The sequence below is a fragment of the Populus alba genome, chromosome 8 (assembly GCF_005239225.2).
Source record: "Populus alba chromosome 8, ASM523922v2, whole genome shotgun sequence".
Classification (NCBI taxonomy): domain Eukaryota; kingdom Viridiplantae; phylum Streptophyta; class Magnoliopsida; order Malpighiales; family Salicaceae; genus Populus; species Populus alba.
The window spans coordinates 6,486,944-6,508,427 of NC_133291.1; the positions used below are offsets into that span (position 1 = coordinate 6,486,944).

Consider the following 21,484-nt stretch of genomic DNA (forward strand, 5'->3'; position numbering starts at 1 on the left):
TACTATTTTTATTTCCTACACAATAAAACAATCCGATTGATCCCTGTAACTCTGATCATTCGACTCAACTCGTGACATGATATGTGTTGATTCTTGGATTAGGTTTTAAAAGTATGATAAAAAATATACATCAAATATGATATGAAAAATCAATGAAATTAAAAAATGAGGGGTGAAATTCCAAAAAAAAAACAATCAATCAAGTAGAGAACTCAATATAATAGGAATTGTAATAATAAGAATTAAGATTAAATTCAACAAAAAAAGAATTAAAATCAAATGATCATAGATAAAATTTAAAAATTCAATCCAACTAGAAAAAAATAATTTAAAGCAAAATAAATAGGAATCAGAATAATAATGATCAATTTTGATTAGAAAAATATAAAGATGAAATTAAAAGATGGAGGGCCACTTTGTAATTTTGCAAGGTAAACATATATTTTGAGGTGGAGAAGAGAAAATAAAAAAAAATAAAAAATTATCGTAGGAGTTATGTCGTATCCCATGGTTGACATGTGCTGACTCATTATGTAAAAAGAGATACCGCACTCTAGTCATTTTTGAGGTGACGAGCACTTATTGGGAGACGACGACGCCTCTCACATGCTTGCTTACATGTACTTGCCAATTAGTTTTTTTTACTTATAAAAAACTTATTCCCCGATGATAATTGTAAAAAACCTGAGAATATACCTTTACACTAGACCAAAAATAAATTGATCCCACGAATTACGAGGTAATTGGATTGGACAACAAATGTGAAAATTGAAAAAATCTCATAAATACTAGCTATGTTTTTCTTTTTTCAACAACATAGAAGTAATTACAATGTACAATAAAAATATGAAAATATAAAATTACCCTAAGTGTTTGTTTAACTATTTGATTTTTTTAAAAAAGACATCACTTGTTTTACACTGCACAACATATAAGTAAAACACTAATTCATTATAGTTTTATTTGTAATAACAAAGCAAATATATATATATATATATATATATATATATATTCCGCAGTTATTACTTTTTACGCGTCGAATATTTGCATAATGAACCGAGAAAGAGACACCTATAAATTATTTCCCTGTCCTCCATCTTTCTCATCTCGCATCCTTCTTCCAACCGTTCGTTTCTCCTGCTCTCTTTCCCTGTAGAGATCAAAATCGATATTAGGGTTTCTCCAACCCTCAAAAAAATTTCGAAATCTACACTCATAACTCACCTGCATCTTCAATGCCGATTACTCCACCTCGATCATCTCTAACCTGTTAAAAATTTCGCTTCTAACCTGATCACTCATCATGTTCGAAGCTCACGTATGTTACTTCTCTCCTCTCTCTGTTTTGTTCTTTTTTAATCGCAACTTTCGTTTATTTTTACAAAATCAGGGAGTAGATAAGTAAGTTTAGTGTGTGCTCTGAAATTTGGCGAGGATGATCAATATATTTTTAGTGTCATGTCTTGCGTGTTTAAATTACGGTCGAGTAAAATTAGGAATTGATTTTTATAATGATTACAAGTGACTAGGAATTTAACTAACATTTCAATATTTTGTAACACTTTAGGGCATTGTTAGTGGTTTTCCTGAATTATACGTTAATGAACATTCCACGTTTGTAACATGCTTGGTTAGATAATCTCTTGATATACTGAAACGGCAGCGGTTAGTTTAAATTACGGTTAGATAATCTCTTGAAGGAGAAAATGCTCTTTAATTACGTTGTTTATCCGCAAGTTTGCTTCAAGTAGGCTACATATTTTTTTGTTTGCAGGTTTTGCATTTGCTTCGAAGATACCTGGGCGAATATGTCCACGGGCTGTCAGTGGAGGCTTTAAGAATAAGTGTCTGGAAAGGTATGTCTTCAAATCTCTGTGAATTGTGATCTTGCTGATCTTAGGCACTCGGTTCCTAATTCTCCTAGCTAATAAACCAGTGAAATGACCGCTGGATGCAAAATTGTCTTTTTGGAAATTATGTTTTTGTTTTCCTATCATTTATTTATTTTTCGTTATTTTTCTGATTAGCTCCCTCTATTTTTGCAGGCGATGTTGTCCTCAAAGATTTGAATTTGAAGGCTGACGCACTAAATTCACTAAAACTTCCAGTCACTGTCAAAGCTGGTTTTGTTGGTACTATTACATTAAAGGTAGCTAATGTTGTCACCTACAGCCAGCTGGCTGAATTCTTAGGATTTTCATTTGCTCATGGTTTGTATAGTTTAGAATTGCATAACAACAATTTTTTTTTTTGTTTCTGGGGAGGACCTGTAGGTATCAAGCAGTCAAGAAATATGTAGAAAGTAAATCTGTGATCAATATTGTCATGTGAAGGCCCTTGTTGTTTGCGTGTTAAAAGGGTGGTCACATAGAACTAAGTTCAAAACCTGCCAATCAGAGCAAAGGAGAAAAGTGAAAAATGGCGCTTAAGATTTCTAGTTGGTTGTCATTGTGACTTGCTTCATGACCTGCTAAACTGGCTGATGGCTTTGAACGGTTAAATTTGACTGTTGTGGAAAGGAAATCAATGTTTGGAACCAAGTAGGAATTCTATGAATGTTAGAATGATGAGGGAACTAGTTCAGGATTGAGGCGGAATGGCACAAAAGGATCATTATAGCCGAGCCAAACTAGTTTGTGATAGAACTTATTTGTTTAATGATGAGGGAAATACAACTTGTATTTGATTATGTTTCTACTTTTCTTATAGCTTCTCCATTCCAAATGACACTCATGTCCTAATTCTCTGGTTTTCATTCTTTACTCCCTTTTATTGTTCTAAACTTACAGGTTCCCTGGAAAAGTTTAGGAAAAGAACCTGTGGTTGTTCTTGTTGATCGCGTCTTCATTCTTGCTCATCCTGCCCCTGATAGCCGGACTCTCAAGGTAGAATGCTCTTTTGTCAACGTGAATAATTATTTTTATTGGATTATTTGACCATGATCTTTCTTTTCCCCTTCGGTTCTTATATTTTCTTGCTTGACTATTCATGTAGGAGGAGGACCGGAGAAAACTTTTTGAAACCAAACTTCAACAAATTGAGGTGAAGCTCATATACGTGGCATTCATACATGTGTTTTCCTGTGCACTAATTGTGCCTCTTAATTTGGCCTCCTTTCTGTTTCATGATGTGTTTAAGCATTGAACTGCATTATGGTTGTATTGAATGTTACTCTCTCGACAACATGGTTTCTCATGCGAGATTTATTCATCCATCATACTGGCAGCCCCTTTTGATCCATGATTCACCATGACTTTACCCCAAAGTTTTTCACACTGCCCTTCCATTACACCACTAGATAATTACCATGTTGCCTTTTTTTTTTAATGATGTCTTCATAAAAGTGTTCCAGACACATATTAATTACCTGTGTTTTTGCTCATCTCTGTGCATGAGATGCCTAAATAGCTTTTAAAATGTCAACTGTTTCAGTTTTAATGTTGTTCAAATGCACTTGATTTACATTGCATAAAGGGAGAAAACTTGGCTCTAACAAACTTGCTAATTAAAATTTTCTTCTCTCCCTGTGCAGGAAGCAGAATCTGCCACTCTTGAAGCAACTAGATCAAAGCTGGGAAGTGTATGGACTGCAGCTTTCTGCTTTCTGCTATCTGTTTTCATTGTGATTTAGTTGCTTGCTCCGTAAACCTTTCTATATACTGGATTAGGCTTGCTAAAGCTTTTAGCAATCTTTATTCAAATCATATGCTCATGGGTTGTGAAAAGCTTTATTTTTATTGATATTTGGAGGCAATTTGTCCCCTGCTAGTATTTTTAGACTGGCTGTTTGAACAGTTTAGGCTTTGAAGGGTAGAGAAAAAACACTCACTATTTCTGTTGGTATTTATTTGAAATGGACACACATAAAGCATGTGCATGCTTTGTATTATCAAAAAAATGTGGTGACTTCAGCATGGTAAGGAAATTTGATTGACATCTGATTCTTTTGCAGACTCCTCCAGGAAATTCATGGCTGGGCTCTCTGATTGCTACTATTATTGGAAATCTTAAAATTTCAATTAGCAATGTGCATATCAGATACGAGGATTCAGTCAGGTTGGCTGAGAATTTTATTATTGATTTCTTTTATCTGTATTTATATACTATTCCACACACTACTTTAGTTTCTCATGTCACAATTCCATGAATAAGTTCATGTTTTCTACTTTTCTGTTGTCCATTCCGGGTGCCCCTTGTTTATTTAAGTTACTAACTAATGATTTTGCAGTCATCCTGGGCATCCATTTTCTTGTGGTGTTACCCTAGCAAAGCTGGCAGCTGTCACAACAGATGAGCAGGGTATTGAAACATTTGATATCAGTGGTGCTTTGGATCGATTACGGAAGGTTAGCATGTCTTTTTACTTATTGTGATCTTTTGTTGAAATGGATGTTTGAAAGCAGTGCATAGCATTTGAACCTTTTATGCAGTGAGAATAATTGGATATAATATTACCTCTTTTGGAATGCTATGACTACATATGTGCGTATTTACAGAGTTTGCCTAATCCAAGTTTTGCACTCTCTTTTGTTGCTGATATGTCTTCTGTTAGGCAACAGCAGATATAAAGAGAGGATTTATGTAAGCACCCAACCAGTCATCTCAGGTTTTTGTTGAACCTGTTTCGAGGTTAAAATTAGAGGTTCTAGTGCATGGTACTGGTATGTCTATTGTTAGGCAGCAGCGGATAGAAACAGATGATTTATGCAATCACCAAACCACTTCTCTGAATGTTTTGATTGAACATGTTTTAAGATTAACATTAGAGCTAGATTGTAATAAGAGCGGTTGTTAAGGGGGTAAAAACTCATGTTCGAGGATTATAGCAAATTAAAAGGTCTGTATTGTTAGAGGCTGGAGAAAGACCTTTATAAGAATTGGCAGTGGTAAGGGAGAGAGGGAAAAATATATATTTTTAAGTTGTGCCATTAGACGTAAAAAAGTAGAAAGAAGTAATGAATTATAACAAAATTCTTATTGGTGCACTTTAACCTTCATCCCTTGCCCGTTAAGTGCTGGGAGTTGTTAATCCTGTGAATTCTCTTCCTTCCCTTAAAGGAACCATTCAAGGAAAGACAGGATGATCCAGCTCTTTCCTCTCAAATCAAGCGCATACTATTACTTGAGTCTAGTTGTGCAGTATCTTCTGGTGATGTGATAGGAGAGAATTTATCATTGAAAAGGATGGTGGTTCCTCTACATAATGGGACAACCTGACTATTATGATCACTATTTAAGTTGATTTAATATGCCTTTTGATATGCATTCCTATGTTCTTTGCTTCATTTATTATTTTTATCTTATAAAGCTTGCATCTCTTTGGACGGTGATCAAAACAATTCCTTTGCTTTTATTTATCAAGTTTGTCTTATGATGCTAGTGGTATTTACATGACCTTCAAATTATTTTGGCGAACACTTGTTTGCTTTAACAGTCATTACAACTTGAGAGGCTTGCTGTGTATCATGATTCTGATAGCCTCCCTTGGAAGAAAGACAAAAATTGGGAAGATTTAAGTCCGGAGGAATGGGTTGAGGTTGGTAGCTGTTTATGGAATTGTTAATCTCCATTATCAAGTAGTTACTTATCAAAATTTTGTTCTTCTCTTTGATGATTTTGGCTGACCCCTAAGATATTTGAAGATGGTGTAAATGAACCCTCTACTGGTCATGGTATGGTGTCTAAATGGGCTATGAATCGGAACTACTTGGTGTCACCAATCAATGGTGCCCTTAAATATCATCGTCTTGGAAAACAAGAAAGAAGTGATCCAGAGATTCCATTTGAGAAGGCTTCTCTTGTCCTAAGTGATGTCTCATTAACAATTACAGAGGTACTGCAAATTTTGTTTCCTATTGCTTCTATTCTGCTTTATCTGATCAGCATACTCCACTGTGCTTTTTGTTGTGGAGAATTGGAGGATATTGCTATTCTCTTTCATTTTTCCTTATCAGGTTGAGGAGAGGGGGGGGGTATGGGGGATAAAAGTGTTTTTATTTAAGTTAGTTCTTTCCAGCCCAATACCCTAGGGTTCTTGCACTGCTTGCCACCGATAAAACACAATGTAGTGAATTTCTCAAGCATTTCTTTTGTTTTCTTGGCTTTGAGTTCTCAAGTCAGGTACAACTCGGTTTTTCTCACAGGTGCAATATCATGATTGGATAAAACTTTTGGAAGCTGTTTCAAGATACAAGACATACGTTGAAATTTCCCATTTAAGACCTAAGATCCCTGTTTCTGACAATCCTTGTCTGTGGTGGCGATATGCTGCTCAAGCTGTTCTGCAGCAGCGAAAAATGTGGTACTGACATGCTATTATCCAGGCTTTTCTGTTCATTTGGTATTTTAATAAGAGCATTGAATTGAAAATATGTTTAAAATGTTAGATATTCTTATTCTATTTGCTGTATCATATGTAGACAAAAGCTGTGCATTTATCATTCTAGTTGATGTGCTCTATTCCTGAAATTGAAACTTACTAGATGATTTTCCATACTTTAGCTACCGATTCTCATGGGACCGCATTCAGCATCTCTGTCAGCTTCGTCGCCATTATGTTCAATTGTATGCTGCCATGCTGCAACAATCATCAAATGCTAGCACCTCGGAACTTAGAGAAATGGAGAAAGATCTTGATTCTAAAGTTATTCTCTTGTGGAGGTATACAGAACTTGTTTATTGGTTATTAAAAAAAAATTGTTTGCTAATGCTTCAAATATTTAGTATTGGACATTTTATATAAAGTTTTACAGGTTTGAGGCTCCTTTTACTGAATGGTGATAGTATTTGAAAATGCAATTCATATTTTTGGTTTACTTGGTTTGTGTATCCATCTATGTGCATTATTTAGGTTGCTTGCACATGCCAAGGCTGAATCATTGAAAACAAAGGAAGCTGCTGAGCAGAGGAGGCTAAAAAAGAAAGGCTGGTTTTCATTTGGATGGTTGGTGGCAACTCTATTTTCACACCCTGTTCCTTGAAATAAATTACTTTGCTTCTGGTTGTTTTTTCTGTTTATCTACTGTTATTTTGTGTTCAACCATCTGTATTAATGAAACTTACATTTGCTTATGGTTCCTGTTTCTGTGTGTTTGTCTTTATTTTGATTTACCCTTTGTCTCAGGCGTACGAATTCTGAAGATGCCTCTGATGGGGATGCTTCTGAAGCATCCCAGTTAAGAGAAGAAAAGCTGACTCAAGAGGAATGGCTTGCAATTAATAAATTGCTTAGTTACCAGTCAGACGAAGAGTTAATGCCACATTCAGGAAAGGACATGCAGAATATGATTCGGTATTTAGTGACTGTGTCTGTTAAGCAGGCTGCTGCCAGGATAATTGACATAAATCAGACTGAGATTGTCTGTGGTAGATTTGAGCAGCTTCAAGTCTCAACCAAATTAAAAAATCGCTCTACCCACTGTGACGTGTCCCTAAAATTATATGGTTTATCTGCCCCAGAAGGTTCGCTTGCACAGGTTTGTTCGCTATGGTGCAAGATTTGAGATAGTATGTGGTACATTTTTTAGTTCATGATTAAGTGCTGATATGAAAGTAAATTGTAGAGCCTCATTTCAATATTGATCAATGTTTTTAGTTTTTGAAATCTTTCTGAATGAAATTTCTCATTTTAGTTGTCTGACTTGTGTTTATGGATTTTTATTCTGATTTTATTTGGTGTAAGGCTGTTGCTGCGACTAAAGTTGCTGTGACTAAAGGTTGATTTTTTCTCTCTAATTGCATTTTGCATTTTTTTTCCAGAGCGTTTCTAGTGAACAGAAGGTGAATGCATTATCTGCCAATTTTGTACATTCCCCAGTGGGGGAAAATGTTGACTGGAGGCTGTCAGCCACAATTTCGCCTTGCCATGTTACGGTAATTTTGTAGTGTTTTGAGAGAGATGGGGAAGGAGGGTCATTTTTGCTTGCAGCATTTGCATGTAGTTGTTACTTGCATCCCTGGCTGTGCCTATAAAGAGTGGCTTCCAGTTTATGTTGGTTTTTCAATTTGTTTTTGATCAACTATAAAAATGCATTTCTTTGAGGAATAGAGAGGTGGTGGAGGCCTCCAATCTTGTCATTTACATTTGGAGATGTTCAGAATGCTTCTTCATGATTATTCCCCTGTCTTATCCAACTTAAAACTTACATGTAAATTTTCTAGTTAATTATATGGATGCACTTACCTGACAAGTTGCTCTTTCAAGGACTTCCAATGGATGTTCTTGGCAAAAGAATGTATTGAATTGATTTTTGATGTTTAAGAAAGTAGTAGATACTCTTTCTTTAAAATTTATAAATTATATGGATACACTTACCTGGCAAGTTGCGCATTCAAGGACTTTAAATGGATGTTTTTGGCAACAGAACGGATTGAAGTGATTTTTAAAGAAAGTAATAGATACTCTTTTCTTGGTTGAGTTGGATGTCTCAGTGTCCTATGGAACGAGATTTGATATGCTTGTGGTGGCATTTTACTATTTGCTTATTTGCTCATATTTTTTCTCCTCCTTTTCCCCTTCCAATATTCACTGCGCATGCCATACAAAGCTTCATTTCTTATTTGGTTGCAGGTTTTAATGGAAAGTTTTGATCGCTTTTTTGAGTTTGTGAGGAGAAGCAATGCAGTTAGCCCTACTGTTGCATTAGAAACTGCAAATGCTTTGCAGGTATCTATGTCAATATCTTGAATACGAAACCACATGGTTTGTAAATTAACCCTCTATTTATTCAATGCCCACATGCAGATGAAGATTGAGAAAGTGACTCGAAGAGCGCAAGAGCAATTTCAAATGGTATTAGAGGAACAAAGCAGGTCAATTAACGCTCATTTTGTTTTTCATTTTTTGTTGCTCCATCTGTTTGTATAATTATTATTTTTGCACATGCTGTTGTTTGAGATTTCAATCCCCATGTATCGAATTGTGCATGCTGTCTATAAATCGGAAGGCTGGTAATGACTTTGAGATCTCAGTCATTATGGTGTAAAATGTTGAAGAGTCAGCAGATGCATGTAGAACGAGTCTAAGCAGTGGATGTGGATATGGTAGTTTATATACATTGGTGACAATATGTTGGTTCTATTAATACTAAGAGGCTGGGCTGCTTAAATTCTCTCATGTGCCAAATAAGTCGCTTAATTTTTTTTGTTCCATGATATTGAGTTGAGCTATATTAGGGTATTGTGACGGGGAAAAAAGTGTCATGGGTTCGGGTTTAACTAAACAATTGAACTCATTTTATTGGTAAATTTGTTTTGCTTTTTTTGGAGACAAATTCCTTGTACTTGTTGAAACTAAAAAGGTTTTTCCTACAATATCAGTTAAATAGATATAAAAATAACCTTTTCCGTTGGTTTTCTTAGATTGAAATAACTGAAAAATAGAGAAAGAAGAAGAAGAAAGGATGAAAGAAGAGGAAAGAAATAGTAATGGGAGAGAAGTGTTGTGTGTCATACTCACGAGACCACACCACACGTGTATATTTATATAGAGTATGTAAGAAATTACACAAACACCCTGACAATATTTCCGTTCATAAAGTAATTGCTTTCAGCTTGAATGTTACTTGATGCATGTAAGCTTATGGAATGAAGTTGCTTTTGACGGGTTTGTAGAAGCTTAGGCTTCATGTTGTTGCTTTTCATTTTGTCAACCCTATCTTTTATGCAATCTGAGGAGGGAAGCAAATGATAAGTGGTTGATTCATTTATCTTTTTGGTTTTCCAGATTTGCCCTTGACATTGATCTGGATGCTCCAAAAGTTACAGTTCCTATGAGGACAGTCAGTTCTTCCCACTGTGATATGCATTTTCTTTTGGATTTTGGTCACTTCACATTACACACTATGGTATGCTTCTTTTCTTGACCTTTTTCAAGTAGTTCTTACCTTGGCTTTACTTGACATAAATATTAATGTTGCAGGAAGCACAGTCTGATGAAAAGAGGCAGAGTATATATTCTCGTTTCTACATATCTGGGAGAGATATCGCTGCTTTCTTTACAGACTGTGATTCTCACTGCTACAACTCCACAGTTGTTGTGCCAAATGATAATAGCCAGTTACTGACATCCCAGATACCAGAAAAAGTTGACAATTACTTTTCTCTTATTGATAGGTGTGGAATGGCTGTAATTGTTGACCAGGTATAACATTTACTTTTTTCATTATCTGCTATCACGTTTAATGTAAAAGGAGTTGCTCTGGATTTGACCTTAAATGGTCATAGGTGTCAACCATAATACATATTGGCAATTATGTCTATTGCCCAGATATTGCAGATTCATGAAATTGTCAGCCTGCTGTTTTAACATACATTAGCTTTCATTTTTTTTGTATTTTGTCGTGGATTGTCCTTGATGTAAAAGCTCTTCTTTTGTTGTTTGTTTACAAACTGTTTATTGAAGATCAAAGCACGCCACCCTAGTTATCCTTCAACGCGGATTTCTGTTCAAGTACCAAATCTTGGCATTCACTTTTCACCAGCAAGATACTCTAGACTTATGGAATTGGTGAACATACTGTACAATACAGTTGACAACTATGGTCAGTCTACCGTCGATAATTTTCAAACCCAGATTGCTCCTTGGAGTTCTGCTGATCTTGCTACCGATTCTAGAATCCTTGTTTGGAGGGTATGCCCTTGTGTCTTTCATCTGGCTGGACATAGGGTTCAAGCATTTTAATCATTTATATAACATTTATGTTGGAACAGGGGATTGGCAATTCTGTGGCTCATTGGCAACCCTGTTTTCTTGTGTTATCTGGACTATATCTTTATGTTATGGAATCTCAGAAGTCCCAAAGTTACCAGCGATACTTGAGGTTTGCCTTTTCAATCATTTCTTTTCTGTTATGGCTTTTTGATTTTTTCTTTGCTAGTAATCTTCTACTGTTAGCACTTATAGTCTTTCCTGAAGTCTTGTTATCATTGATATGTTATTATCAAGTCTTTGTTTCATCATGTGATGACTTTCTGGTTTGTTTGAGTTTGTTTAATTGCTGTGTGTTGGTGATACTTTTATTAAAATATATTGCTCTTGGAGCTTGAGGTTCTTCACTTTTATAAAAATTCAATTTCTGCAGCATGGCTGGTAGACAGATAAATGAGGTTCCTCCATCAAGTGTTGGTGGTTCACAATTCTGTGTCGCTGTGAGTTTAAGGGGAATGGACATTCAGCAAGTAAGTCATGTTTTTCTAAATTAATGCTGTGTTCTGAGATAGCTTCATCCCAATCTTTGTCTATGTAATTGTTTATTTTTATCCTGTGACAACCATAGTTGTAGATTGATTTTAGTATTGATTGGTTTTCTGAAACAAACATCAGAGCAAAATAATTTGACAGTTGCATGTGGCATGGGACAAGGTGCAAGTCCATGGTCAACCAGAAGAATAAATTTTATCACACACTCAGTATTACGATAGTGGCTCAAACACCCTTTTGATTTTAACCCTAAGAAAGCTAAACATTTCCTATCTCTCTCTTCCATGAACACACCAGACTGACATGCATGTGCAGACACCCTCATACCCTTATTTGATTGAAAATTTGTGAATTCTGGTCAATAGAAGAGGAATAAACCTGATCTCTTAAATTTCAACTTGCATATGAGGATTATGATTGTGGCTCAAGCCCTGCCTTTGTTCTAGCCCCATTAAATCCAAAGTCATTCCCTTTGTATCTCTCACACACGTGAATAGATTTGCTCTTGAAATGATAAATTTTATGTGGAAAAATTTCACAGAGCTTTGAAGGCAAAGCTAATGAAAATGAAATTTGTATGACATGTGATTAATGCTTATGTTCTATTTGGTTTTCCATTTCCTGCATTGAAATGGTGATTTGCCATCTTTTATGAGTTAATTCTTTATTTTTTCAGGCGTTGGAATCTTCTAGTACCTGGATTTTAGAGTTTCAGGATGATGAGGAGAAAACCTGTTGGTTGAAAGGACTTATACAGGCTACCTATCTAGCTTCTGTATGAAAACAATATTATTATGAATTACTAATTTTGCCTGTTTAAATTTTAGGAGTTCCCTAATTCATAATCATTCTTGATGAAGGCTCCTCCATCAATGGATGTGCTTGGAGAAACAAGTGGCATTGCGTCCAACTTTGGAGAACCTGAAACACCAACTCTGAGAACAGCAGACCTTGTCATCAATGGGGCACTGGTGGAGGCAAAGTTATTCATATATGGAAAGGTTAGGGAATCATTTTTTAGGAAATCTAATTTTAACTGGCTGGGGTCTTTTATGTAATTATTGCAGTTCCCTGTCTTTTCTTGTTGCATCCAAGTTCTATTAATTGAATATTTCAACATATATGCTATTATTGTGCAGAATGGGGATGAAGTTGATGGGGAACTCGGAGAGACTCTTATTATCGAGGTTCATGCTGGCGGGGGAAAGGTTGGTGCAGCTTGTTTGTGCTCTACAACAATGATCTCTTGTTGGAAATGTGATTAAGATTGTTCATTATTTTTATCTGGCATGAATAATTCACATATTTCTTCAGTAGTTTGATAAACTCATTTTCCCCAATAATGGTTATAATTTGACTGGGTGTCTGATTCATTGTTAGGTTCTTTATATGCACTCACTATGCATGTGTGAGAAAATATTTGAAAGTGTATACAGAAATGTCAGCATCTCACTGCTAGAACAGGATATTATTTTTGGTTTAGTAAAATGTCAAGTTGTCTGATTTACTTTCGTCTTTTGTGAGACTTGTCTTTTCCTGATCAGCTACTCATGTTGGATATAATATCCTTGTATAGTACTTGGTACTACATTTTTAAAGTGCATTGTTTTGCAGGTGCACATGATTCGTGCAGAGGGCGATCTTAGAGTAAAGATGAAGCTGCATTCCCTAAAAATTAAAGATGAGCTTAAGAGCCGCCAATCTGCAAATCCACGGTATTTAGCCTGCTCGGTGCTAAAGAATGACAAGTTTCTTGTATCCTCTCACAATGTTGATCCTCTAGGGATGGGGATGCCCATAGTATCTCATGATGAGGAGGATACTTTTAAGGATGCTTTGCCAGATTTTTTGTCTCTAGCAGATGGTGGCATTTGGTCACCAAAAATGGACGTCTCTCATTTTGGAATTATGGGAGATGCCAATGACTCTTCAGAATTTGAGTCTCCTGAATCTTTTATTCTTGAGCAAGATCTGTTACAAGGAAAAAAAATTCCTGATGAGATATTTTATGAGGCACATGGCAGTGATAGTTCTGATTTTGTGTCTGTTACTTTCTCAATGCAAAGTTCTTCTTCACCTGATTATGATGGTATAGATACACAGGTATCAAACTTGAATATCACAGATTTTTAGTTTTGCTTGTTAATTAATGCTTGAAATTGCTTTAATGATATATATCTTTGAAATTTTCAGATGAGCATTCGCATGTCCAAACTAGAATTCTTCTGCAATAGACCTACTCTTGTTGCTCTAATAGGTTTTGGCTTTGACCTCAGCTATGTGGATTCTTCTGAAAGTGGTACAAACATGACTGAAATCTCAGATGATAAGTCTTCCTTGAAAGAAATGACTGAAGTAACAGGGCGTATAAAAGGGCTGCTGGGATATGGTAAAAATCGTGTGGTTTTCTATTTAAACATGAATGTTGACAGTGTCACTGTGTTTCTCAACAAGGAGGATGATTCTCAACTCGCTATGCTTGTGCAAGAAAGTTTTGTTCTGGATCTCAGGGTGAGGAGATTATGATCATTAATAACGTTTCTTATCTTAAATTTTGCTGCAAAATTACTACAAGATTTAAAATGCTATCATGAATTTTAATTACCTGGTAGAAGATGCTAAGGACTGGCAAATTGTGTTTTCCATGAGTTGTTCTATAGTTACTTTCGAGATCCTTACATCTGTGCTGTGATTCTGACTTCATTTGTTTGGTTGTCAAGGTCCATCCTAGCTCTCTTTCTATCGAAGGCATGTTAGGAAATTTCAGGCTCTGTGATATGTCACCAGAAACTAATCAATGCTGGAGTTGGGTTTGTGACTTACGTAATCCGGGACTTGATTCCCTTATCAAGGTATTCACTTCCTTAACCTCAATGCGTCCTCGAATATTATCATAGCTTCTAATAGTTTGTGGGTAAAATGGTTTTTTCTTCAGTCATGAATCTTTGAAAATATAGGTAAATTGTTTTTTCTTTTCCAGTTCAATTTTAGCTCGTACAGTGCTGAAGATGATGATTATGAAGGATATGATTACAAGTTGAGTGGCCGACTTTCTGCTGCATGCATTATTTTCCTCTATCGGTTTGTCCAGGAGGTGAGTTGGAATACAGCTGGCAATTATTTTGGTTCATGGCATGTGTGCTGGTATCTTCTTTACATGTCTATCTGTGTTTATTAATTTTAACTGCTAGTGCTTGTAGTGATTGAGCCTTTCATGGTCTACCTTGTGATGTAGATGGGTTTTATTTGCTGGTTTCATTTCCTCTTCTTTTTCCTGAAAAAATTGGATGTTCTTACCTTACGGCTTTGGCTTTATGGATCACATGTTTCTGCAGATAACTGCATACTTTATGGAACTTGCAACCCCAAACACTGAAGAAGCAATAAAACTTGTTGATAAAGTAGGGGGATTTGAGTGGCTAATCCAGAAGTATGAGATTGATGGAGCCACCGCATTAAAGTTGGACCTCTCACTTGACACTCCGATTATCATCGTTCCTAGGAATTCCATGAGCAAAGAGTACGTATACTTTTTGTTCATGACATATGAAGTTTGATTGAGCTCTTTAGAAAATTTCTTGTTAATGGAAATTATATTCCTGAGAGATTGTGCTTGCAAAGAACTTCTTATTGGCGCAAGATATTGCATGTAAACTTCTGCAGCAACAGTCTAGTCATTGAAAAGTTCAATTTGTTGATACAGTTTGCACTTGGCTGCTGTTCTGAATAATACGTAAGCTTGGATTTAATTGTTTGCTGCTAACATCAGTGGATTTAACGTGATAAAAACACTGCTTTACTACACAGCTACAGTTATGCTTTGCCATCTGTGATCTGGAATTCCCAGTCCTCATTTGTGCATGGGAGCTCGGATAAGTTTTTTTTCTAGGGTTTAAGGTTCAAGTTTAATGGTATCCACCCCCCTCCCCTCCTTCCCACCCACCCCAAACAGACCAAACGAACCCCAAATCTTTTATTACAATAGGCTCATTGATTCAAGGTTTTTTTTTTTTGGAAGTTTGTTGCTTTCAATATTTTGCAGTTCTTCTGTTGTTATTTCATAACCCTTGTAATATGTTGTCGACAATTGCAGGTTCATTCAACTTGATCTGGGCCAGCTACAGGTGACAAATGAATTAAGTTGGCATGGATCTGCAGAGAAAGATCCTTCAGCTGTCCACATTGATGTTCTTCATGCTGAGGTAGATTTCTTTATTTTTATTGTCATTATTTTAGAATTTCCATTTCTTAATTGTAGTTTAACCTGTCTTAAAATTTCAGATTCAGGGAATCAACATGTCTGTAGGAGTTGACGGCTGTTTAGGCAAGCCTATGATACAAGAAGGCCAAGGATTGGATATTTATGTGCGCCGTAGTTTGCGGGATGTCTTTAGAAAAGTCCCAACATTCTCTCTTGAAGTTAAGGTAACAATTGTTTCTGGAATGTTTGCATCCAGTATGACCTCCTTTTCTTCAAATCTTGTCGTTGAAGTTTTTAAGTTGCTCCTGTTTGGTAATTCTCGTGGAGTGGACAATGTTTTGAGCAGGTGGATTTCCTTCGTGGAGTCATATCTGATAAAGAATACAGCATAATTGTTGATTGTATGTGCTTGAATTTACTTGAAGAGCCAAGGATTCCACCAAGTTTTCGTGGCTGCAAATCTGATACGAAAGATGCAATTCGGCTGCTGGTAGATAAGGTCAATACAAATAGTCAAGTCCTCTCACAAACTGTCACTATAGTGGCAGTTGAGGTTAATTATGCACTGTTGGAGTTGTGTAATGGTGTTCATGAGTCACCTTTAGCACGTCTTGAGGTGAGTACCTTCGTTGATTAATACACATCTTGAAATTTGCACGTTTGTATTTGGGTGTGTGTTGTGTGTCATAGTCCATATTTTTACTTTGGAATGATTTAGATATTTGAACCCTTCACATGTTTGTGTTTACACATTGTTCTTATTTCCAATTGTGTGGTTTGTACTTACCTGGTGTGATTGTTTGCATTTGCAGCTAGAAGGTCTTTGGGTATCATACAGGATGACTTCGTTGCCTGAAACAGATCTTTATGTAACTATTTCAAAATTTTCTATCTTGGACATTCAGCCGGATACAAAACCTGAAATGCGTCTGATGCTTGGATCATCAACTGATGCTTCCAAACAAGTTTCTGGTGGAAACATCCCAAACTCTCTAAACAGAAGCGGCTTTAGGAGAATGAACTCTGAATATGCCCTCGAGGCCGATGCACCGAATTCAACAATGTTTCTAATGGACTATAGATGGAGGTCTTCCTCCCAATCATTTGTAGTTCGCGTTCAGCAGCCACGTGTCCTTGTTGTACCAGATTTCCTTCTAGCCGTGGGTGAGTATTTTGTGCCATCATTGGGAACTATAACTGGAAGGGAGGAATTGATTGATCCTAAGAAGGATCCCATTAGCAGAAGCAATAGCATAGTGCTTTCTGAATCTGTTTATAAACAGAGTGAGGATGTGGTTCACTTGTCTCCAAGTAGACAACTAGTAGCAGATGCCAAGACAGTTGATGAATATACATATGATGGTTGTGGAAAGATTATCTGTTTAAGTGAAGAAACAGACACAAAGGAATTCCATTCAGGGAGATCTCGACCAATTATAGTTATTGGACGTGGTAAGAGGTTGCGGTTTGTCAATGTTAAAATTGAGGTACTTACAGCCTACACTTTCCACCTCCTCTGAAAACTATCACACCTTTTATGACTGTTTTGTGTCTCTAGTTATTTACTGCAAAGCTTGCTCTCTCTGTTTTTTTTGGGCATAATGTAGTGTTCTCAGAAAGAAGTTTCTCTTGACAGCAGGTCCATGTATGATTTTGAAGAGAATTAAAAGTCAAACTTGAGAATAGGCTTGAGACTCTCATTTTTTCATGCTTTGAACATGTTACATTTACTCATTTGTGTTGAACTTGTGAAATAAAATCCATTTATTAAAGCAAAGCTAGTTATCTTTTTTATTTTTATTTCCTTTATTTTTGCTCTGTTGACATGTATCTAAGATGTTGCCTTTATTTGCAATAACATCCAGATGCACTCCTGTCTTCATTATTATTTGACATGTTGTTTTTGCCCATCAGAATGGTTCCCTTTTGAGGAAATATGCATACTTGAGTAACGATAGCAGCTATTCGATCTCCATTGAAGATGGTGTTGACATTTCATTGCTAGACAATTCTTCATCTGAAGATGACAAGAAGATTTTGGATTACATGCATGAACAATCAGATTTCTTAAACTCTTCTGATTCTGAAAACGATTCAAATAGGCTGCAGAGTTTCACTTTTGAATCCCAGGTATTTTTATTTTATTTTGTTGATGCTGTTTTATTAGCTTCTGTTCTCATAGTAATCTGCCATCTAGGCTTTAAATTCCTTAACCTTTTCATGGTCCCTTTTTTTTTTTTTGGTTACTGGTTGTTTTACACGGAAAGAGAGGCATATGGTCTGTTGTTATATATTATGAATGCTGCCAGCAACTTCTTTTGTGTATTCTTCTGCACCATTACCCTCTGATTGACAAGTGAGGGTTTCTCCTTAGTTCAAAGAAAAATAGGACATCTAAGGGGTGGTTACACGATCTCCCTGAAATTTTTGCTAAACAAATTGTTTAGTGGAGTTTCTTGCTGTAATAGGATGATTATAAGGTGTAAGGTCTTCTGCATAGAATCATTTTGATGATGTTTCTTAGTAATAATGAATCAATTGTGGTTATCCAACTCTTTCTGTTGTGATCTGACCTATTTCATTTGCAATGTTTGTGTCCATGTTTAGGTTGTTTTTCCAGAGTTCACTTTCTATGATGGTACAAAATCTTCACTGGATGATTCTTCATATGGCGAAAAGCTCCTAAGAGCAAAAATGGATTTGAGCTTCATGTAAGAATGGCCTGTTTATTTCTTTGCAACCTTTTGTTGCACATTTCAGTTTGTTTGGAAGCTAATTAATAAAACCAGTTTGCAAAAAAGCATTGCTTCTTTTTTCTTTGATGCACTTCTTTTGTGTGTGTTTTGATGTCCGTGCCTCAGGATTTCTTTTTATGTTCTCCATCCTTTAGTGTTGAACTGTTGACCAATTTTGCTCCATGTGATAAGGATAAAGGATAAAGATTTACAATCAAACGTAATTAGCAATACTGGGACTGTACAAAGATAAGGATCACATATGCAAAGATAACCACACGTTGATCTTTATCCTTTATCCTTATCACCATGCTCCATACTTGTAAGCGAAGAAATCAGTCCCTTTTTGTTCAATTTCTGTTTTTCTAAAGCACTGTCGGTCAAGTATCGATTTGAAATTTAAAATCTCAACTGTTACATTGATATTCAGATAACTGTTTATAAAAGTACTCTTACTGGTGATAGTTACAACTAGCAAATATATTTTAGAATGATACCACAAATTCCTCCCCGTTTCTCCCCCCCCTCCACCACTGCCTTTGATTCTGAGCTGTAGTTTTTATGTATTGAATCTCTGTTTTTGTTAACAGGTATGCATCCAAAGAAAATGATATCTGGATTAGAGCCCTCGTGAAAGATCTGACTGTTGAGGCTGGTTCTGGTCTCATGGTTCTTGATCCAGTGGATATTTCAGGAGGATATACCTCTGTTAAAGAGAAAACGAACATGTCTCTGATATCAACGGATATATGTGTGCATCTTTCATTGAGTGTCATTTCTCTTCTGCTTAACTTGCTGAATCAAGCTACTACAGCATTGCAATTTGGAAATGCGATTCCCCTGGCACCTTGCTCCAACTTTGACCGAGTTTGGGTCTCCCCTAGAGGTTGTCCTTGAACTATTGAAGTAGTTTGATTGTTTATATTCTGATATTACTGTTTTAGCTTTTTCCATAGATAGTTTGATTGTTTATCTTTTGATATCACTATTTTAGCTTTTTCCATGGAATTATAGTTCCTTTTTATTCAAGACTTTGACTCTTTGATGCTCTTATCTACATTTGGGGTATATTTGTGCAGAAAATGGCCCTTATAATCACCTTACCTTTTGGAGGCCTCACCCTCCATCAAATTATGTTATACTGGGAGATTGTGTGACATCAAGGTAACATTAAGTGGCTTTTAAAGTTTTATCTTGTTTGTGTATGGCTGAATGTTCATAGGATTCCAAGTTTTTCTTTTATTCCGTTTCTTTACATTATAGTGATTGACTACTAAGAAGAACATGTAATCTCAGTGGACTTGCGACTTATATTTTCTCCATTACTGTTAGGATTTTCTTGGTAGGGTACATCCTATTTGCATGTATCGTAGTTTTTTATAGTTCTATTCCAAGTACTGCTGATTGAATTGTTAAGTTACTTGGAAGAATATTCCCCCCCCTGTTGATTGGCTTTAACTGTTCAACTGGGTATATTTGAAATATGCCAAAAGCAAACATGTCACATAACTCCTGACTGTCAAGGATAAGCACAGGTTCTATGTTATGTTCTGGGGAATATTCCCTTTACATTTCTAAACTTCAACCTGTTGTCCTAAAACTCTGTTGCTAGAAAAATATGAATTTTTATCATATGTTTTCAAATGTCTTTCACCTGTTACTTAAAGATATTATACAGTATGTCCAAAACCTGTAAAAATGTTGCACAAATAAACCCATCAGTTCAGAAAACACTGAAGCATATCAGGGATTGCATCAGCTTTCATAATTATTTCTCTAAACTCTACAATAGTTGGCTAATTCATTTTTTCTGTGATGTTCTCATTTCAATCATCTTTTCCCTCCTTTTCACTAAGTTACTTTTGATACTCCTGATTTTACTGTCAACAACATATTTTACTCCATGAAGATTCGCTATAGAATTTTACTATTGCTGATGACTACTGCAAATTTTCTATTTTACCTTTGACTTGGTATGAACTTGTATTTACACCCATCCCTCTAGTTTTGCCAAGCATTTCATTCACCTATCTTCAATAAGTAATTTTTTTTTAAAGAAGATTATAAAATGCTAACACTAATGCTTCATCATAATTTCTCCATTTTCTTCTAGTAATGTTTTTGATAGATGCCTGAACATAAACACTGTTCTTTTATATCATGTTTTCCTAATTTTGGTTATTTTCATGTATCAGGCCAATTCCTCCTTCACAGGCAGTCATGGCTGTGAGTAATGCATATGGCCGTGTGCAAAAACCTGTTGGGTTCAATTTCATTTCCTTATTACCTGGTATTCAAGGGTTTGGAGGTGAAAGCCATTCTGGTTTTGATTGTGATTGTTCTCTATGGATGCCTGTTGCACCTCCTGGTTACACAGCATTGGGATGTGTAGCACATGTAGGACGTGAACCGCCACCGACTCACATTGTTTATTGCCTACGAACCGACCTTGTAGCATCTTCAACATATTCAGAATGCATTTTTAGTTCTGCACCAAATCCTCAGTCTGCATCTGGTTTGAGCATATGGCGTCTAGACAATGTCATTGCATCTTTTTATGCCCACTCTTCTACTGAATACCCTCCTAGAGATAGTAGTGGTGACCTGAATCATCTTCTTCTATGGAACTCAATCCGAAATCAATCGTTATCTAGAGATGCGGTATCAGATTTGGCTGATGAACATGACCATGGAAGTCAAACAAGTAACAATAGTGCTAATTCGTCTGGATGGGACATTATTAGATCAGTTTCAAAAGCAACTAACTCGTATGTGTCAACTCCAAACTTTGAGAGAATATGGTGGGACAAAGGTAGTGAGACCCGTCGACCCGTCTCAATATGGCGACCTATTGCATGTCCAGGTTATGCCATACTAGGAGATTGCATAACTGAAGGGTCAGACATTTTTTTATGCATTTCATTTGTCAAATTTCCTTGTCGATTGATCTCCGTTTTCATGAGTTTCCACTAATGAAATGGAGGAACTACCTTTTCTTTCTTCCAGCTCAGAACCTCCTGCCCTGGGCATAATATTCAAGATTGGCAATCCTGAAATCTCCTCAAAGCCTGTCCAGTTCACTAAAGTGGCCAATATTGTTGGGAAAGGTGTTGATGAAGTCTTCTTCTGGTATCCAATTGCTCCTCCTGGTTATGCTTCACTAGGATGTGTTGTCACCAGAACAGATGAAGCACCACTCTTGAATTCATTTTGTTGCCCGAGGTTGGATATTGTGAACCAAGCTAATATTATTGAGGTGCCTATTTCAAGATCTCCAAGCACAAAAGCATCTCAATGCTGGAGCATTTGGAAAATCGAAAATCAGGTTAAGTTGAAAGCAAAAATGAC

The 21,484-nt window shown here is 36.2% G+C and overlaps 1 protein-coding gene across 4 annotated transcripts in view; it reads left to right on the plus strand.

The window, feature by feature from the left end:
* Nucleotides 1–1,059: 1,059 nt before the first annotated feature.
* The window catches only part of LOC118062421 (uncharacterized), a 34,971-nt gene continuing 14,546 nt past the window's right edge, over nucleotides 1,060–21,484 (plus strand). For all 4 annotated transcript variants that reach the window (XM_073411150.1, XM_073411151.1, XM_035076160.2 and 1 more), the window contains exons 1-40: nucleotides 1,060–1,318; nucleotides 1,775–1,856; nucleotides 2,046–2,149; nucleotides 2,790–2,885; nucleotides 2,995–3,042; nucleotides 3,533–3,580; nucleotides 3,953–4,056; nucleotides 4,229–4,346; nucleotides 5,435–5,536; nucleotides 5,633–5,833; nucleotides 6,144–6,301; nucleotides 6,502–6,660; nucleotides 6,851–6,943; nucleotides 7,124–7,475; nucleotides 7,759–7,872; nucleotides 8,570–8,665; nucleotides 8,744–8,811; nucleotides 9,725–9,845; nucleotides 9,920–10,141; nucleotides 10,403–10,630; nucleotides 10,711–10,820; nucleotides 11,082–11,178; nucleotides 11,877–11,975; nucleotides 12,061–12,201; nucleotides 12,340–12,408; nucleotides 12,815–13,303; nucleotides 13,394–13,711; nucleotides 13,921–14,052; nucleotides 14,181–14,294; nucleotides 14,536–14,720; nucleotides 15,294–15,402; nucleotides 15,482–15,625; nucleotides 15,748–16,017; nucleotides 16,214–16,888; nucleotides 17,316–17,531; nucleotides 18,009–18,112; nucleotides 18,727–19,022; nucleotides 19,216–19,300; nucleotides 20,332–21,033; nucleotides 21,143–21,461. In XM_073411150.1, the coding sequence (XP_073267251.1) occupies nucleotides 1,304–1,318; nucleotides 1,775–1,856; nucleotides 2,046–2,149; nucleotides 2,790–2,885; nucleotides 2,995–3,042; nucleotides 3,533–3,580; nucleotides 3,953–4,056; nucleotides 4,229–4,346; nucleotides 5,435–5,536; nucleotides 5,633–5,833; nucleotides 6,144–6,301; nucleotides 6,502–6,660; nucleotides 6,851–6,943; nucleotides 7,124–7,475; nucleotides 7,759–7,872; nucleotides 8,570–8,665; nucleotides 8,744–8,811; nucleotides 9,725–9,845; nucleotides 9,920–10,141; nucleotides 10,403–10,630; nucleotides 10,711–10,820; nucleotides 11,082–11,178; nucleotides 11,877–11,975; nucleotides 12,061–12,201; nucleotides 12,340–12,408; nucleotides 12,815–13,303; nucleotides 13,394–13,711; nucleotides 13,921–14,052; nucleotides 14,181–14,294; nucleotides 14,536–14,720; nucleotides 15,294–15,402; nucleotides 15,482–15,625; nucleotides 15,748–16,017; nucleotides 16,214–16,888; nucleotides 17,316–17,531; nucleotides 18,009–18,112; nucleotides 18,727–19,022; nucleotides 19,216–19,300; nucleotides 20,332–21,033; nucleotides 21,143–21,461 (7,203 nt within the window). In that variant the 5' untranslated portion in view covers nucleotides 1,060–1,303. The remainder of the gene's footprint in view (nucleotides 1,319–1,774; nucleotides 1,857–2,045; nucleotides 2,150–2,789; nucleotides 2,886–2,994; nucleotides 3,043–3,532; nucleotides 3,581–3,952; nucleotides 4,057–4,228; nucleotides 4,347–5,434; nucleotides 5,537–5,632; nucleotides 5,834–6,143; nucleotides 6,302–6,501; nucleotides 6,661–6,850; nucleotides 6,944–7,123; nucleotides 7,476–7,758; nucleotides 7,873–8,569; nucleotides 8,666–8,743; nucleotides 8,812–9,724; nucleotides 9,846–9,919; nucleotides 10,142–10,402; nucleotides 10,631–10,710; nucleotides 10,821–11,081; nucleotides 11,179–11,876; nucleotides 11,976–12,060; nucleotides 12,202–12,339; nucleotides 12,409–12,814; nucleotides 13,304–13,393; nucleotides 13,712–13,920; nucleotides 14,053–14,180; nucleotides 14,295–14,535; nucleotides 14,721–15,293; nucleotides 15,403–15,481; nucleotides 15,626–15,747; nucleotides 16,018–16,213; nucleotides 16,889–17,315; nucleotides 17,532–18,008; nucleotides 18,113–18,726; nucleotides 19,023–19,215; nucleotides 19,301–20,331; nucleotides 21,034–21,142; nucleotides 21,462–21,484) is intronic.